This window comes from Apodemus sylvaticus, chromosome 6 (genome assembly GCF_947179515.1).
Source record: "Apodemus sylvaticus chromosome 6, mApoSyl1.1, whole genome shotgun sequence".
Lineage (NCBI taxonomy): Eukaryota > Metazoa > Chordata > Mammalia > Rodentia > Muridae > Apodemus > Apodemus sylvaticus.
The window spans coordinates 18,074,436-18,093,232 of record NC_067477.1 but is presented as its reverse complement, the minus strand read 5'-3'; the positions used below and the strand labels follow the sequence as shown (position 1 = coordinate 18,093,232).

Below are 18,797 nucleotides of genomic sequence, written 5' to 3'. Positions count from 1 at the left end.
TATCTTTGGCTCACATTATCAGTACAAAAGTAAATAATACAGGTAACATCCCAGGGTCCAGTTTCAAGGGCAGAAGGCGGGTGCACCCTTCACTCTAGACCTTCCTACCACACCCCAGGGATGCTCTGCATAGCTCTCTTTGCTAGGGCATGAAGAAAAGTCTGAGAGGGATGAAAAGATACAGGTGGTGGTGCACGCCTGTAGTCCCAGCACTTGGAAGGCAGAGGCTGGCAGATTTCTGAGTTCGAGGCCAGCCTGGTCTACCAGAATGAGTGCCAGGACAGCCAGGGCTATACAGAGAAACCCTGTCTCAGAAAAAAAAAAAAAAAGATACAGGTAATTAATTGCCTATGGCTAACTATTCCTATAGCTGAATTCTTGAATTTCAAAGAAAATCTTCCCCTGGGAATCTGGGGTGCAGGTGCAGTGCCCCCCAGGTTCTACTTCAAGCCCTGTAACAAACAGGCTACCCTGGGTTGACCAAACTTCTCCTCAAGGCACCTTTTTTTTCTGACAGCAAACCAAACCAGACAAAGGTTTGGCAATCTGGCAGTGCATTCATTTACACAAGTGCACTTATGATGCAAACAGACCACTTACAGAGATAAAAACAAAGAGATGCCTGGCTGAGCCTGGAGTTGTGTGTGGTCTCCCAAGCTTCTGCCCGGAGAGCTAAGTACATTCTCAGAGCTGAGCCAGGGTATGGGTCTCAGGTCAGAGACTCTTAAACTTGGGAACTTCCCCAATTCACTTTAAATAAAACACGCCTCGATCCTCATGTGAGATTTAAGAACACAGGCATTTCTCGGCTGCCCTTCCCACACAGTCTTGCAATCTCAGTTCCTATTGATTTTTGAGGTCACTGAAACAACAAGTAAGGGGTTTCTTTCTTTCCTTCCTTCCTTTTAAAAAAATAATAATGTAAAATTCATGACTTTTAAACTTAAAAAACAAACAAAATGGATCCCCATGATTATAACTTCAAGGGAGTCTGATCATCTACCCGTTTTAATGCTTTAGAAGGTTTCACGGACAACCTGAGTTTGGCTCTCTGCATCCACAGGGTGGCTCAAAACCACCTGTAACTCCAATTCCAGGGGTTCCAACACCCTATTCTAGATTCCAAGGGCACTGCACACATAATACAAATATGTACATGCAGGCAAAACGTTAGCACACATTAAAAGCAAATTCTTTTTTTAAGGTTTATTTTTGTGGGATGTTTTTCTTTTTCTTTGTTTTGTTCTTGGTTTTTGGTTTGTTTTGAGATAGAATTTCACTTCTTAATCCTGGCTGGCAACCTTCGTGCCCAACCTCCTCAGTGCTAGGATTATGATGTACATCACCAGGGCTGGCTCTCAACACCTGTTTTTCACTGTGCTCTTTTAAGCCCACCCCTTTCTCTAGGCTTATGTTTGAAGAAGAAAGCCTGAATTCTTTCTCTGAGAAACATGTGTTGGAGCTGGGGACCAGGGAGAACAGCTGGGATATTGACTGAGGGGGCGTGTGTTTGACTTTGGATAGTGAGATTTTACTACTACAAGCTAAAGGCCAGCCATGAACGTCATGGACTCCTGAGAGATTTAAGCAGTTGCAACACAGGTTGGGTCAAGGCATACAGAAACTTGGTGGGGTGACAATGGGTGGGGGTAGGGTACCAGGTAAGGAAGGGCTGGCTCTGAGAATCCTACCCACAACTTCCAAATGGACTGGTGGGTGCCCCACAATTAGAGTCTCCTCGAATTACTGCCTTGTTTTTCCTAAGCAGCAAAGTTCATCACAAAAGTCAGGGTTAGCCGGCTCTAGGCTATGACCACCTTATCTTCCTGTCCAATGTTTTTGATCTTTCCTGAAGGAAACACTTCCTGGACTGTTGGCAGGGCCAAGGGAGTTTACAAGTATACAATGGCTTAACACTTCCTCTTGTAAAAGTTGCTAGATTTAAGACTGGGCAGCTGACGCTAAGTCTGGTAGTGTGGGGCTAGAGAGAAGCTGGCAGAAGGAAGCCATGGTCAAGGGAACGCCATTGGGGAAGGAGGCACAATGCAGACTGTTCCGTCTCCCTCTGGGGTAATGGGTAAGGGAAACCTCCACAGAATTTCCAGCCAATGAGAAAAAGACACCAGTACACACCAGTCTCCAGCTACCCAGCCTAGGTCCCAGATGTGCTCATGAGACCAGCTGCCTCCCCGGGACAAAAGGCTAGAAGACTTGGCTACTACTCAGCCGTAGCCCCTGGATGCTGCCTCTGCTTCATCAAGAGTCCAGACAAGAAAGTCAGTGGAGATCCCCAAGGGCACTGTCTCCAGGCAAGCCGGAGAGGGAGGCTAGGCCTCACACTGCACTGAGCCTTCTGGAGTTTGTGGGAAAGATGAACTCACATGAAGGAGCTGACATCACCGAGCCAATGACATCCACAGAAGGCAACAGTTCTCACCATGGAAGCCAGGTTCATTATGTTCTTCCAAAAAACACTCCCACACGATGGCTGACTTCCGGCAAGATGTGCTCCAGAGGTGTACAGAGGCCTCACTGAGGTTGGCTGGAGTTTTACACAAACCTTAATTGGGAAGGAATAGCCATCCCAAGGTCACTGGCTAGATAGGTAATGAGTCTTTCCTTGTTTTCCTTCTTTTTTTTTTTTTTACATCTTACTGAATTATCCTCCACAAACATCTCTCTAAAGACGGTGCTTCATGCGGTTCCCCAATGCCACCAAACAGGCTAGGACTTAGAGAACCCTTTTCTTCTAGATGCCAAGGCTTATGGGGCAGGTGAGTGCTGATGGATCTGGGGTGAAGCCAGTTGTGGAGAAACATGGCCTGGATCAGAGAGTGTGTTGGAGCACATTTCTCCTCCAAAGTCGCACCTGACCAGTAGCCCTCAGGCTCTGTCATCAACAGCTAGGGAAAGCCACAGCTTTTAGGAGGAAATTCTACCCAGACTCCAGACATCAGCGGGTAGAGAACCATGTCTGCTATCTGGCAAACACTAGTGCGAGCAATCCATTCCCTACATGAGAGTCAGGGCCAGGGTGGCGGGTATAGCAGGGCTAAAAACCATGTGACCACACAAACTACATCTTGAGAGGATTTTGGGAATCTAAGTGTTCTACGGGAGAGGCTGGCAAACCACGAAAGGAAGGAGAAAGAGGGACACCTTGAGCATGACCCGCAAATGCAGCGTCCTTGTGCCTCCTGATACTCTCCGGCCCTTCATAGCTTCAGCGCACTTATTCAAGACAAGTTCACAATGATGTTTGCAGGATCACGAGCCGCCTAACCCACCAGCCAGAAATCCCAAAGGCATTTACAGATCAAGATGGCACACAGAAGCCAAGCACCGGGGTGCGTGCCTGTAACCTAGCACTTGGGAGGATGAGGAAGGAGGATCAAGAGTTCAAGGCCAGCCTGGACTATTTAGTAAGTCCATGTCCCCCCCCAACCTCCCCCAAAGATCAAACTGAAAAGCAACAAAGCTAAACAAAAGATAGGGTACAGAACATCTGTGCTTACTTCACCTGTCAGAAGAAGTGTAAGGGAAGAGAAAGTTCCAGAGCCAGGGACTGGAAAAGATAGGCCAAAGGCCACAGGCACCGCCCATTCAAAGCTGAAGACCACCACTGAGAAAGAGGCAGGGAAGGATCCTCCCACCATGTGCCTGCAGGGGGCAGCACTGAGGAGTGGCCCACTTTGCCACCCAAGACAGCTTGTGGCTTGGGATGGTGTCTATAGTCTATAAGGTAAGACAGAGTGCTGATTCTTGGGCCTCCTGCCTTCTCATGCAGCCAGATGACTGCCTTGCCTCCTCTTCATAGAGGGCTAGAAAAGCACAGCCCAGGGACAGAAGCATGGCCAGAGCAGCTTCAGGTGGTTACACGGTGATTCTGGAGACTGCCTGCTTCGGGGCCAAAGTACTCAGGGGTATGTGGGTCCCATCCTATGGTTGGTGCTCGACACCAAGGCGTCTAGCCAAGGGAGCATGTGGGGGTTAAAACCCCAGCTTTGAATTAGCTGAGGACTGTGTCTGCTAAAGAGAGAAAATAGCTGTCCTCTGCCAACTAAACCAAATATGGATGGTGGGTGGCTTCTGCCCAGAGGGGGACCACGTACTAGCATTGCACAAGTGTACTGCATGGGCTAATCGTGGCCCTGTGTGTGTCCCTCTCTTCCAGGCAGAGAAGTGGTGGGAAGCTCTGTAAGGAAATGGAACAAGCCCCAGAGGGAACATTTAACTCCCAACATGGCGGCCTCTCGGAGCTAAGCCAGCCCACTGGGCGACACTGGACGGAACCTTACCAGACGGCTATCAGAATATCCTGCCAGCTCCTGGGTTTATCGCCCTGAAATATGAGTAAATGCAGGTGTCTGTGCACAGCGTGAGAGATGGGGGCCCAGCCCAACCGAGGAAAATGGAACTTAGAGGACCCAAAAGCACACCTAAGGGCAGACGATGCCCCCTCCCCCCACAGCTGCAGCAGCCACAAAGAAGACTCACACTCCTGAACCAAGAACAGGAGGCTATGCAACAAAACTCAGAGGAAGTCTTAGAAGCTAAAAATAGAACACTCACATTGGAAAGAGAAGACGGAATAAACCCCCTTGGAAGGAGAAACAGAGAGAGATGAGGGATTTAAGAGACAAAAACATTTGAAGACAAGCCAGGGAGGCCCAGTCCTGGGTCAGTCAGGGGCTCAGAAAGAAAGAAAGCAATTGCAAGAGAATTTAAGGAATGTCCTGTGAGGACCCAGCACAGGTACCCCAGCAAGGACAGAACACCCTCAGGTCAGGCCACCAAGAGAAGGGAGACTGGGGATGTCACCAGGGATGGGAGAGTCCCTGTCTCACATCAAGGCATTGGGCAGGTAGGAATGGCATCAGAATCTTTTTGTTGTTGTTGTTTTTGTTTTTTTTTTTTTTTTTTTTTTGGATTTGGTTTTTTCAAGACAGGGTTTCTCTGTGTAGCCCTGGCTGTCCTGGAACTCACTCTGTAGACCAGGCTGGCCACAAACTCAGAAATCCACCTGCCTCTGCCTCTGCCTCCCAGAGTGCTGGGATTACAGGCGTGTGCCACCACCGCCCGGCTATGGCATCAGAATCTTAAGTATGCGATTGGAAAGCAGCAGCAAGGACTCCATTCCCACCTGTGGATGGATCTATGCCCAGTCACAAAGAAGGGCAGGGCTTCACAGACATATTAAATTATGAAAAAAAAATCTAAGGTTATTTACATTTGGTTCTCATTTTCCATTTCTCTGGAAGTTGGTGAACAACGGACAGATGGGGAAGGGGAGGGGGCACCGAAGGAAGAGAAAGAAAAGAGGGAAGGAAGGAGACACTGACAAGCGAAGATGTTTAACCACTGCCACTTCTTAGCTCAGAAGCAGTCCCCACATGCCCAAGACACTAAGGGGAGATGCATCAGTCATGTGACCTAAGTACAAACCCTGTATGGTTCTGGTGAGAGGGGAAGCCCATCTGAGGTAATATATATGTATGTATTTGTAATATAGTTACTAAAGACCCAGAGGAGACTAGAAGAAGAAACAGCTGAAAGGGACTACTACCACAAGTGAGCCAGTCTCAGGGACAGCTGTCCTCATTTTAAACTTGCAGAATTTTCTAATTTAATAGAAGCTAACTAAGCGAGGCTAGAGACATGACTCAGTAGTTAAGAGCACATAACGCTCTTGCAGTGGACTCTGATTCAGTTCTTCATACCCACAAAAGGGATCTGACGCCTTCCTAGAGCCTCCACGGATACCTGCACTCATGCACGCACGCACGCACGCACACACACATACACACACACACACACACACACACACACATATACACACACATACACAAGCACACATACACGCACACACATACAAGAGCATGCACACACATGTACATGAGTGCACACACACGAGCACACATACATGCACGCACATACACGAGCATGCTCACACATGTACATGAGCACGTACATGCACACACACACACACACATTCACTCTTTAAAAATTAATTTTTAAAGAAGATGTCAAGTGGCCGACAGCTTGGCCAGCAGCTTACTGTAACGGTTTCTTCCATATTCCCCTACACCCAAGTGAGATTAAGGTTGTCTTTAAACTAGCCAGCTTCCTGCCAGCTTGGGCTGAACGAAGCCTGGGCATCTTGCCTGCAGAGGCTGTAAAGGCTGCTCTAAGCTGTGGGGGGTGAGAGAAGCAGCACGCACAGACTTCGGACTGAGGTCTAGACCCATAAAATAAACGACTCACATCTGGGTCAGCTCCTCTTTGGTGCCTCATCTGGGCAAGGACCAGGACCGTGCAGTGTGCGGGGCCATAAAACATCACACAGAAAACCTTTATCATCTGTACTTCTGAACTTCCAATGAGATCAGGGAGCTCATTAAGCAGTTCACTTTCTTTGGAGCTTCGGCCCTTCGACCTGGAAGTGTTCCAAGCTCCCTACCGCTCTCTCCTTAGAAAGCCTCAAGTCTTTTTTGGGGGGGGGGGAACGGGAGGCAGACACCAATCTGAATGACTGGGAAGCCAGGTTTTTAACTGTCCGGATTCAATGTGCTATGTAAATTGTCTGAGTTGTGTCTGAAAGCCAGCGAGCCCTCGGCTTGCTTAAGGAGAATGACTCCTGGATTAGTGCTCACATCAACCACAAGATGAGATGCTCCATCTCCTTTGTCAATATGACTGCATTTAGTATTCATGGAAACACACCCCTGGATGGGACTCTGAGGGTCTTTCCGGAAAGAGGCAAGGCTTGCCCTGAAATGTGGGCAGCACCATGCCCTGGACTGGGGGTCCCAACCTGAACTAACACCCATACTCTTTCTCTCTGCCCCTCTCCCCTCCCCCTGCCTCCTGATATATGACTAACCATCTCACGGTCCTGCTGCCATGACTCCCCCTTCATGATGGGTCCTATCCCACAGCTGTGAGCCCCCAAACCCCCCTTTAAGTTGTTTTCTCAGTTGCTTTGTCACAGCAACAAGAGTAGTAACCAACACATAAGTCTTTACAGCCGTCAAGAACATTCTAGAGGGAGCCCAGGCTAAGCTTGGAGGTTAATAAAAGGTCTTAAAAAGGATGGCTTTGTTTGACTGAGGACATTTGTGTACCTGGCTGGAAGTTTTCTACAAAGAAAAAGCACTAGTTCCAGACTGGGCTGGGGTGGCGGGGTGGGGACAAGCAGCCTGGGGGCTGGTGACGGTCTGTTGCTGGTGGGCTGTGTGACCTTGGCCAGCCTGCTCTGCCTCTCTGAGTGCTCCCTGAACCCTGCTCTGGACTAAGAGTTTGTGGTTTTTAAGGGCTGCCCTGTGTGTGTTTTTTGAGAGGGATAGCAAGGGGAAGAAGAACGGGGAGCTTCCCCAGACTTGAGACTTCTCAAAGCAGACAGAGGACACTGGGGTAGGGGCGGAGGAAGACAGGAGGGTGAGGGAAGAAACCTTTCTCTTTCTGCAGGCTGCCTGCCTCAGCCTACACCCTGGTCCAAGCCTTTGCAAGATCTTTGCTTGGCTAACCGCAAAGGATGCTGGTGCCAAGATACACATGCATCCCGAGCCCAGAAACCTGCAGAAACCCTCCCAGCTCCACTGTTTGTGCGAGTTTATTCTGGCTGGGCCACTTCCAGTCTCCTAGGGAACCTCATGCAGCCCCAGAGGTCAGGCTTCCTACAGAAAACTCAGCAGAGAGAGGGAGAGGCAGGGCTACCCCAGTCAGCCAGAGCCTTGCTTTACAGGCAAACCCAGACTGTTTTTCATCAGATAGAAGGTCCTACTGATGGGAAGGTTTGAAAACTACAGTTGTTCCTTGATTCAATCAATAAAAAAGCAAATTAAAAATGTAACCCTCCAAGGCTAAAGACAAATGGGCTCTAGCTCACAACAAACCGGGCAGAGCGCCCTCTTCTTTGGAGTCTGCTAATGCCCAGGTGTAATTCCTGGCGAAGGGCAGGTAAGTGCTGTTTAACTCCCCCAGCAAAGGATGGTCAGGCCGGGGCAGAGTATGAGGAGTAGGCTCTTCACTCACTCACTCACACTTGCAGGCAAACAGGGCACCTTTCTTCCTTCCAGGAACTCCAGCTTTTTCTAGAAGTCAGACAGACTCTCCCCTGAGATAAAAGTAAGTAACTCAAGCTCCTTCAGGACCTTAGGAACCTGCATGTGCACATGCTAAGACCCAGGCTCGGGGTTACACATTAGTAAGGACTCGCTTCTGACCAAACAAGGCACATGAGGAGGAATCCCGCCTACAGATCCAGCCTCAAACGTGAGCTGGGAGCACACAGTCTGAGGGGAAAGCATGCTCTCGGGTCTTAGAGAATCAGAGGAAATGTGAGCAGACAGAACCAGACAGCAACAGGGGGTGGGGCCTGCGCTCCCTCTGAGGTCTTCCATCTCTGCACAGGTGGCTCGACCCTGAACAGACAGTAAGATACGGTAGGAAGACTCTGCCCTGGCCAGGGTCCTGTCTTTTTATTCTCCAGACACGCATTTCAGAGCCGGCTGACATCAAGCTGGGGGAAGAGCAGTAAGCAGTAAACCAGGAGCCAGAGGAAGAGAATGAAATATATCACATCGGGCTGCTGTACAAACTGCGTCAGAGAGTCGTTGGGTGGGCTCTGGCTCCCCAGGGGCACGGCTTCTCCGGAGGAGTTGGTGCCAGTCCTGCAGAGGGAAAGAAAGGGACAGGATGGTTACTGGCAGGGTCCCGATGATTGGAAGACCATTCCGGACCTCAACCCCACCGCCCACCTGCAGATAAAGGTTCCCACGATACACCAGGGAGGTCCCCATCTCTGTGTGTGTTCCGGGAGTGGGGACAGACCCCAACCGTCTCCAGCACCCCTCCCTAACAGAAGGAGCTATGCCAGCCATTTCACAGATGGCCACGGTGACAGTCATGGGGCAGCAGTCACACAATTACTTTACTCTAGAGCTGAGCCAGGTCCCCTGGGACAGCCCAGGAGGAGGTAGGTAGACTGCCAGCTGTCACCTGGGCCTCAGTTACTGAAGGGACTTTGGCCCTGAATTTCAAAGCAGCTACCAGAAACAAACAAGTCAAGTCACCCCAAGTTTTGTCTTTGACAGGCTGCCATCGGAAGAACTGCCAGCTCTGATTTGGGTCAGAGTTACCTTTCTTTCAAGGGTAAAGAACAGGGAACTAGCTGGAGGGGATAGGTAGTGATAAACAAAACAAAACAAAACAAAACAACCAAATGTCCCAAGGAGAGGTAGGAAGGGGTAGGTCTGCTACCCAGAAGCCTGAAGTATGGGGGTGCAGGGCTGTTTTCACAGCATAGCTCGTGGGGGGTATGGGTGGGCTGTGGCATCTGCAACGGAGTGATTCATAGCTGAATATTAGACACGGGGCACAATTTCCCTAGCTTGCATAGAAAAACTAAACTCTTTGTTGCTGGATGTAGGAAACACTCCTACAACATGTCAAGTTCTCATGCAATGCCCCCTACCTGATCAAAGCTAAAAGCATTTTCTTCCTAGCTGAGAACTCCCTTTGGTGGAAAACTGAAATTAGCATTTCCATTTTAGCCCCCACCCCCACCCCCACCCCCAAGGAAGCAGGGGATCCTGCTTGTATTTGTTTTTGGGACACAAAAGAATGGAAGTCTAAAGCCCCTGCTCCCTAGGCATGGGCAGAGACTACCAAGCCGGGTCATCTAATCCTTCCAAGCCCGTGCCAACCTGACGGAAAGATCAAGTGCTTCTGTGACATTAACAGGGGTAGGGCTGTTTCAGAACTCGAAAGATCCCATTCCGGTCTCTCAGGTTCTAAGTGGACCAGTTTACTACTGTAACTCGAGAACTATCAACTAGACAATTTAGTTCTCCACCAGTAACGAATACTTTCATAGACAGCCTGGCATGTTTGTACTCCCTCTTCATGTCTGCTCTGATGCCGTAGAACTGTAAAATCAGCTCAGTGAGCTTCTGAGAATTGTACCTACAGTGGGACAGAAGGGGTAGAGAGTCAGGTGCTACAGGATGGGATGCAAGCAGCTCTACCTCCGACGACTGCCTTCTGCCCCTAACGGATTCAGACACAGCCACAGACTCAGAACCCAGACCCGGCTTGTCCCATCCCACACTTTGTGAGCTGTGCCCCACCCAGATTCAGGAATCTCTCTATCTTTTCCTTCATCCATTTACATTCAGTTCATTTGGAATAGCTATTTTCAGGTATTTCCCCAAATTATTAACAGCATGGTCAATGAGCCATAGCCAGAAAAATAATGGCCCCTGTGGGTTAGGATATACATATATACATGCACACACATAAATATGTATTAAAATAAGCATATTTACTTAATAACATATTAAAATATATAAAAATTCATTTATAATATATTTATATTTATATAATATTTATAAAGAGAAATATAAATATATGATAAACAGATAATACATAAATATATGAAAATATATTTATAAATATAAATATATGTAAATATATTTAAACCCCACACACTTATGGGACGACGCCACCAACCTGTTTAGCACTCTGTTTCTCCTGTCATCCAGATCAGCTGCGTTCCTCAATTGAACATAGCTAAAATGGTCCTACAGTGAAATTTATAAACAAAACCCCGCAACCCAATTAGTAAAGATGAAATCTCTGAAACAGAAAACAAGGTGATTTTAAGCTTACAAAGCTGACCACGCCACGCTTTTCTCGATACTGCAGACATCTAGTTTCAAAAATCAAATTGCTAAACAGTAGATACCTCTGCCTCCTCCCCTGACCTCCCCACCCAAGGGGGACTGGGAAGAGGCCCACCCACCACCTAGCCTGGATCTGTCCTCAGGAAGGGTCTCAGCACTTGCAGATGTCCCAAGGAATCCTCTTAGTGATTGGGTACGCCTGCTCTGACTTTGATCTCTCCAGATGTGGGTGCAGGGTTAGGGAGGTGTCTTGAATTTGTGTTTTGTTTGTTGTTTTCACAAAGAGGCCTTTGGGGCTTTGAAGTCAATGCTTTATTTACACCCTTTCTTGCTCCAACTGGACATCCAATTGGACTGTGCTTAACAAGATTTCAAGTGTGTCTGTCTTCTATCCCAAAGTTAAGGTTGGTGCAGGTCAGTAATCTCAAAGCTCAGGGCTGGGAGGGAGAGGAAGGAAGGAAAGGTACTGATTAGCAGGGGCCACAGGGAAGAAGAAATTCACATACTAACCAATTCCAAAGACCTATTAGCGTGTCGCCGAATGTAGATGCTGGAGTCGCTGTGACTATTCCTGGAAAGCAAAGACACGCTGTGAATGGGCCCTGCTCAGAGCACCAATGATCCAACCACACAGTCACCCAAGTCACCTCGGCCTGGGGCCTTCCACAGCTGGGGTAAGCACAGTCACGGCTTCAAACCAAGGGACACTTTCTACCTATGGGTCCATCTCGTCGAAGCACACAGCCAGGTGTGGCCACGGCCACTGGGCCCTCATCTATAGCAAAATGCAAAGCAGGGTTTTGAATAGAAAGCAGGCCACCTATTTCTAAACCTCCAAGGATTTGAACCAGAATTGGGGCCTTTATATCCAAGCATCCTGAGGTTTGATGGTTCACCTGCAGTCCCCTGCACATTAAGGACAGGGCTGGGCCTAAGGCCTGGAGGCTGGACTTACTCTCTGGTGTTCCTTGCTATGCCGTGACATTCTGCCAATCTAGCCCTAGGGAATACCCACCATTTTTCCTTTCACACATAAGGAGGCTTATTTTTATGCCCAGATCTTTGATTCTAACATGGAATGCCCTTCTGCCCTCTGAACAGAGCTGATACCCCCAAAATGGAGACAGAAGAATCCTGAACCATCAGCTGTGACTCCCGGCTGGGAGCTGCCAATGCTACTTGGAAACCGAAGTTGTCTTCCCCTGGAGAATGGGTCACCGGGCTTGGTCCAGAAGGCCTTGGGGCCTGGCTTGCTGCCTAGCAGAACTAAGTATCTGGTGGGGGCCATGCACCTTCACATAGTGTCACCTCAATTTCCCTTAAGCAAGCTCACTCCATGGCCTCCAGGAGCCTGGCACTTGGCCTAGGTACACATTCTCAGAAAGTCCCTGTAAGGCAACCTCAGTATCTCTTGATCTAGGTTTCACTACATTACATTGTGAACACAGGGAACAGGAATGAAGCAAGAATGTAACCTCAGAATAGAAAGGGATCCTGGGGCCTGGAGCTCAGCAGAGCCCAGAGTGACGTGATCTCCCATGGTGCAGTGCTGGGAGCTGCGGAGCCCCCTTCTTGCCCTTACGTGTAATACTTCCTAACGCAAAAGCACGTCCTGGAGGGAGGAAGTAATCTCTCTGTCCCCTTCACTGCCGCAAGCTTCCTCTTATGTATGTTTGTGTTACATTGTATCATCAGTCTGAGGCTTCTAATGGGTGTGAAGCCTGACCTCACTCACTCTCCCAGCTACAAGGTGCTGAGAACCCATCGCCTTTTCCAGAAGACAGGGAAAACACAGCCAAGTCAGCCAGGCATTCATCTACCCAAAGAACTGAGTGCCCACTCCAAGGCAGGGCCGTGCTAAGTGATGGAATCAACTCCGTGCCTTGCCTTTGTCGGGCTTTGGAGCCAGTTCAAAGCCAGCCTAGGCAACTTAGTGAGACACATCCTTAAAATAAAAAGTCAAAGGGAGCTGGCCAAGTGGCTCTGACTGGTAGCCTCACTTCCCAGCATGAGGCTGGGAATTCAATCCCCAGAACTACCAAAAATCTTAAAGGAAAGAAATGACTGGTGTGTGAAGAAAAAAAATCATGCTACTGTACAAGAATATATCAAAAATAAACCATGGGAGGGCTAGAGAGATGGCTCAGTAGTTGACTGCTCTTCCAGAGGTCCTGAGTATAATTTCCAGCAACCACATGATGTCTCACAACCATCTGTAATAGGATCTGATGCCCTCTTCTGGTGTGTCAGAAGAGAGTGATGGTGTTCTCATATATATTAAATAAATACATCTTTTTTAAAAAGGGAAATCCAAGACACTTGCTTGGAGGAGGTGTAATGGAGTCTTCCCTCCTTCCCTCCCCTCTTCCCCAGCCCTCTCCACCAGAGGCTGAGCTGGAATGATCAAGGACAGAGTCGAATGGAGAGAGGGACAGCTCTCCAGTATGAAGGAGCATTAGCAAAGTGTAAACCCAACTGAGGATAGAAGGCCAAAGCCAGAGGCGTACATGGGCCCTGTGGGTTCCTGGGCCTCTCTGCCTGGGCCAGTAGACAGCTATGTAGGGAGACCATACATAGCTGAGTCATGATCATATAGGAGATAGGTACCCAGAGGACAGACCTTCCACTGGTACTCAAGCCAGGTATCAACCTCGTGGAAGCTCGGTTTACCTGGGGCCAGCAGGCTCCAGGACCCCCTCACATAAATGAGCTCACCTCGGTGCTGCCTGCTTACACAGGGGCTGCAGAGATCCGTTGTGCTAACTAGGTCTACCTGCACCACAGCATCCTTAGCCACACTGTGCCTGAGCAAGACAGGAAGCAGAGCCGGGCAGTAATCACCACCTGTTCTGTGACTAGTGTCCAGACTCTGTGTAGAGCATGGCCAACCACACCTCATGCCCACGGACACGGACATTTCCTTGTCTGTTCTCAGCCGATCTCCACGGCTGGGGCTTTGCCTGCCCCTCTGCTGAGGCACTGTCCATCCAAGGTGCTCACTCACCCCTAGAGAGCAAGCGTCACCTCTGTTTCTAAAGTAAAAGGACCTTAGTAACATACCTGGAAGGGACCTTGTGTTCGCAGGGGTTTTCTTCAAGGTCGTCTGAGGAGCGGACCGTCCCAGGGGCTATAAATAGTGAGCTTTCTACGTGGTCCACGTGTTTCCTTTTTTCCTTCTTTTTACTGCTAGTTGAGGCTTCCGTTAACTTTTCTTCTAATGGCTTTGTGGGCAGTTCTGGGTTTAGGGGTTCTTGGGACTAGAATACAAAATAGCCAAAACACAGGTCATCACTGCCTGGGCTCTACTCCAATCTGACCAGTGTCCCTTCCAATTCTACTCATCTTATGAATTCTTTCAGGCCTGGACGGCCCAGGAAAGAAGCCCACGCCACTCCCGCTCCTTGTGCAGAAATCAAGGGCTGTGAATCGATGGAGAGAGGGCAGCAAGAGTTTTGGAGACAGGAAGCTGATACATAATCCTGCCTGAGTCACCTATTGACCTTGAGCCATGGACTGTCTGTCCCTGAGCCTCGATTTCCCAGCAGTGAAATGGGTACAACCACCATCATCCTCTTCCCTCTGCAGCACAGGGTTCCTTAGCAGGAGGCCTCTCACAACTGGCAATGGCTGAACTTGCAATATACCCAGCGACCTCAACAGAGGAACAAATGCTAAGAGCTAGGTGGCTAAGAGCAAGGTGGGCCTGGCGAGGAACCCACACAGGCAAATGCAGTCTATGGGAGGACACTGACATCGTGCTTTTGCTGGAAGGGACCACAGGGCCACATCTTTAGTATTTACTGGAAAGGGAAATAGCTAGGTAGCCGCTGTAACACAGAGCACCCGATAGACATGAGCAACGCCCCCACTGAAATCTCAAGTGTGGGACCAGCCGGGAGAACCTGCTCAACCGGGGCCAGTCAAGGGATCTGGAGGCCAGGCCAGCTACCCAGAACAAAGCTCCAGGCAGGAACTGAAAGTGCTCTTAGCCACAGGAGGCCATTGTTCTTCCTGGCTGAGCAAAGAGACCTTTCCTAAAGCGGAAATGAGGAGAGAATTTTCTTTTTCAATGGTCAGAACAATACAAACTTGCCATTTTCTAGTCTTTGCTTATTCCAATAGCCTTTCCTTTTTGAAAGGAGGAGCAGGTAGGGAGCAGGCTTGGGGTTCTCCTCACCATGGGCTTTGCTCAGCCCCAGGGGTGAAGAGGGGGGACACTTGGGGACCAAGTGGGGTGGGGTAGGGAGCAGCAGACAAGCAGTGCCACGGGTGGGAGCCATGATGCAAGGTCTGTCACTGTTACTGCCCTGGGTTATAGGGAGGCTGTGCTCCTAAGACTTGAGGTAGGATGAGATTCCAAATCTAACTGACCCATGATTCTAACCCAGGGCTGCCCTAGCCACCTAACACTCTCCACAAAGCAGGTGCTCAATCTGAGGTTAGCAACTCCTGGCATGAAGGGTCAGGCACTGAGCACACGGCTCTGTTAATAGAGGGCTTGGCTTGCACAAAAGAAGCCCTGGGTTCGACCCCCCAGCACCGCCTAAGTCTGACATAGCAGTGCTTAGAGAAGAGGATCAGACATTGAAGGTCATTCTTGGCTTCTGAGTGAGCTCGAGGCTAGCCTGGGATACATGACAGCCTGTCGCAGCCAATCAAACAGGAGAATGAACGGTCAGACTTGTGTCTCCATAGGCTGCTGTGGCCCTTTAATACAGCTTTATGTTGTGGTGACCCCTGACCCCAACTATAAAATCATCTCGCCGTTATTTTATAACCGTAATTTTGCTGCTGCTATGAAAAGTAATGTAGATATCGGACAAGTGACCCTAAGGGGGTCGCAACCCACATTGCTGAGTTGACAGGCAAGTGACCTACTGGAGCTAAGCCTGGGCCCCCCTCCCCTCACCTGTCTCTGCACCAGCAGACCTTCGATGCCCTCTCGGGGATTCCCAGGACTGCCAGGGTAGTTTTTGTTGAAAGCTCTTGCCTGTTCCCCAGGGCACCAGGGCAGGGCTCTGTGTACCAGCGCCTCTTATATCTGCCTTGAGCCACTGGCTAGACATGGTGGAAACACAATTGGCTACCAAGCACATGCTCAGTTACTTGCACCTAGAATGAGTGTTCCCCTTCCTGTTTACACAATCCATAGCAAACCACAGGAACTTTAGAACAGAGCCTGATCCAGCCAAGGCTTCTAAGAATCAAGCTGGAGTCCAATGTGAGCTTGCCCTGTTCCCCAGGTGGCCACAGGAGAGGGCCTGGAAGTTCACAATTAATGGCTGCTTTTAAAAGATCATTCCTTACCCTGTTGGCTCCTCACACACAATCACATTTGTCCTCTTAGAAGCCCTCCGAGTAGGGCCTGGACTGGAATAAGATTAGCGGGATGCCCACGTACAAAGTATTAGGAGGGACTCCCTTCCGGGTATCAACCTAGCTCTTGCTGGAATTCTGCACCTTAGGGGATTCTTTAAGGGAAGAACAGAGGGAGAAGCTCTGAGTTCCCAAAACCTCGAGTACCTGGCTTTCCACAGGGCCATTCTCTTTGGTTTCCTTTGGCTGGTGGTCCTCATAAGAGGGTGGAGAAGCAGGTCCCGAGGCTGATGTGGGTCCCTCAGAACTCCCGTCGACGTGGGACACAGGGTCGCTGACTCTGGGGTGGCTGTTGTCAACAGGCAAGGAGAAACTGCAGCTGCTTTGGGAGCTGTGGGCCTCCTCCTCCTCCTCGTCCTCCTCCTCTCCCCTGGAGTCCTGCAGATAGCTCTCCTCTGGATGCTCTATGTCCGCATCTTCACCTTTCAAATCCTCCCCGCCTTCCGCGTAAGCCTCCAGCACTGCAGCCAGGGGTACCTCATAGTGCGGGTAGTAGAACAGATCGTGGGGGATGACGGAGATCTTCGAGAGCGGCGGAGAAGGTTTGAAATCCAAACCTTCTTCACTGTGACTCCTGAGGGTTTCCAGGCTGACACTGGTGCTTGGAGGGTTGGATGGTATTTCTCCACCGACTGCGGGGAGGCCGCTGCCTTCTGTTTCGACTTCTTCCTCACTGTGATGACGAGTAGACTTTCTCTTGGCCTTTTCATACACTTCGGGCTTTTTGTCTGCGGATGTTTCCGGGGGCAAAGCGCGGCCTTGGTCTTCACGTTCAGGATCCTTGGGAGGAGGCTCGCGTTTGCTGGGCTCTGATCTGGACTCGGCAGACTCTGTTTCTGCATGGGGAGACTTTGATTTCTTTTTCCCTGGTCTCTCAGAACCCTCTTCCTCCGCAGGTGCCTTCTCGTGGGATGAAGGATCCTCACCAAAGGCCTGGCTGGTGGAGGCGAAATCTACCAGGTCCCTGTTAAACTTTGAAGCTTTTAGCGGGATGCATTCAAAGTAGTCGTCTTTGTCCATGGGCTCAACGGTCAGCAGCTGAACCTTGAGCTCAGTGGAGTTGGCTAGGATAGTATAATCTCCAGGGGACAGTGGGGAATGGCCTTTCTCACCTTGACTGGATGGACTCTCTACCATGCCATTACAGAATGAGGAATCCTGGGAAGACTGAGCATCTTCGGACATAGCATCCACGCCATCAACAGTGTCTTCAGGGGCCTCGTCTGAGGCAACTTCGAGCACTAGCCTGGCTTCCTGTTCTGGCTTCTTTTCCTTGGAAACCTCAGCCAACGCCACATGGCCATCCTGCTTTGACAGCTCCTTGGCTGCCTTGGGGCTCCCCTCGAAGCGGAACTCAGAACTGTAGAAAGGGTCTTTGCTACACGAGGCATCCTTGTGCAAGTCGGCCTCGAAGTGGACGGTTTTCTTGACAGGCAAAGAGTTGGACCTCCTACCATCCTTTCTGGTTGATAAAATGGACGACTCTGGAGCTGGCTCTGTGGTGGGTCCAGTCTTCCCTGTGCTCCCCTGGATGACTTCGTCAATAATCTGGTGCATAAACTCCGTGGAGCTGTCTGACAGTTTGTGGCTGGGCGCACTGTCCAGACAGAAGCCCTTCGGGCTCTCAAGCTGGTCACAGACGAAGACCTTGTCAGGCGGCGGGTGGCTGGTCTCGTGGTTGACAGTGTAGGCCTGCTCTCCGTTCTCGCTGAGGAGGAGGACTCGGCGCTCCTGCTCAGAGGGGCTTTCTTTGATCCGGACAAAGGTAGACTCAATGGGGGCTTCTTTGTCTGGATTTACAAAGTCTTCCTGCAGAGAGACACAAGACAACATTAAACCACAGGTTCTGCCTTCAAGTACAACCTCCATGCCCTTCTTCAAACCCAAACACGAAAGCCACTTAAACAAAAGTTTTCATGGTGATGTCAACAGTCACAAGAGTTCTGTCCTGCCGAAATGCAGAAGTGCCAGAAAAATAAAAATACAAAATACGTCTTTTTTTCAAAGAGATAACAACACACTGAATGGAATATTCAGTGTACTCCAATGAACATCGACTAAGCTGCTTCACCCTGCCAGTCAAGGAACCAGCTTGCCTGAGGTAAGGAAGGTCCAGCCACATTCCTACTGACGTGCGGCTCATGAAGCTAGAGGGGTCACAGTCAAGCTGTATGACCGACTCTCATCAGAGCCTTGCGATTCTACTCAGGGCCATCCAGTGCAAGAGCCAAGGCAGGGCTGAGCCAAGGCAGGGCTGAGCAGCAGAGAGCAAGCCAATAGGGCTGCAGGGGGCGGTGCTGACAGAGAGGACTGACCTCATCCTTAGCCCGTGAAGCCATTCTGTGTCAGGATGGGATGCGGCAATAAACTAGCACCGACGTGCCTCTAGGTTCCTGAACTGATCAAAATAAGCAACTCCCATCTTAGGGGTGTGTGTGTGTGTGTGTGTGTGTGTGTGTGTGTTCAGTGAAACCACGACAACTTCTATCCATGCCTAAAACCTATCTTCAAGTGCAATCTGGGATTCTAAAAGGTAAAAGTGTGATCAGAGTGTAGTGGCACCTATTGTATTAGACAGAGGGAGGAGGCTGAGGCAGGGGACTGATGAATGTTCAAGGCCAGCTGGGACTGTAACATGAGATCCTGTCTCAAAAATGCAAAAAACAAATAAAAAACAATACCCCCCAAAACCAAACAACAGAATACATACACACACACACACACACACACACACAC

The 18,797-nt window shown here is 49.7% G+C and overlaps 1 protein-coding gene across 1 annotated transcript in view; it reads right to left on the bottom strand.

The window, feature by feature from the left end:
• Positions 1 to 4,921: 4,921 nt before the first annotated feature.
• Clmn (calmin) overlaps positions 4,922 to 18,797 on the bottom strand; it is a 98,577-nt gene continuing 84,701 nt past the window's right edge. The window contains exons 9-13 of the mRNA XM_052185144.1: positions 16,209 to 17,870; positions 13,746 to 13,942; positions 11,196 to 11,256; positions 10,513 to 10,583; positions 4,922 to 8,672 (exon numbers count right to left, since the gene is read on the bottom strand). Of these exons, the coding sequence (XP_052041104.1) occupies positions 8,501 to 8,672; positions 10,513 to 10,583; positions 11,196 to 11,256; positions 13,746 to 13,942; positions 16,209 to 17,870 (2,163 nt within the window). The 3' untranslated portion in view covers positions 4,922 to 8,500. The remainder of the gene's footprint in view (positions 8,673 to 10,512; positions 10,584 to 11,195; positions 11,257 to 13,745; positions 13,943 to 16,208; positions 17,871 to 18,797) is intronic.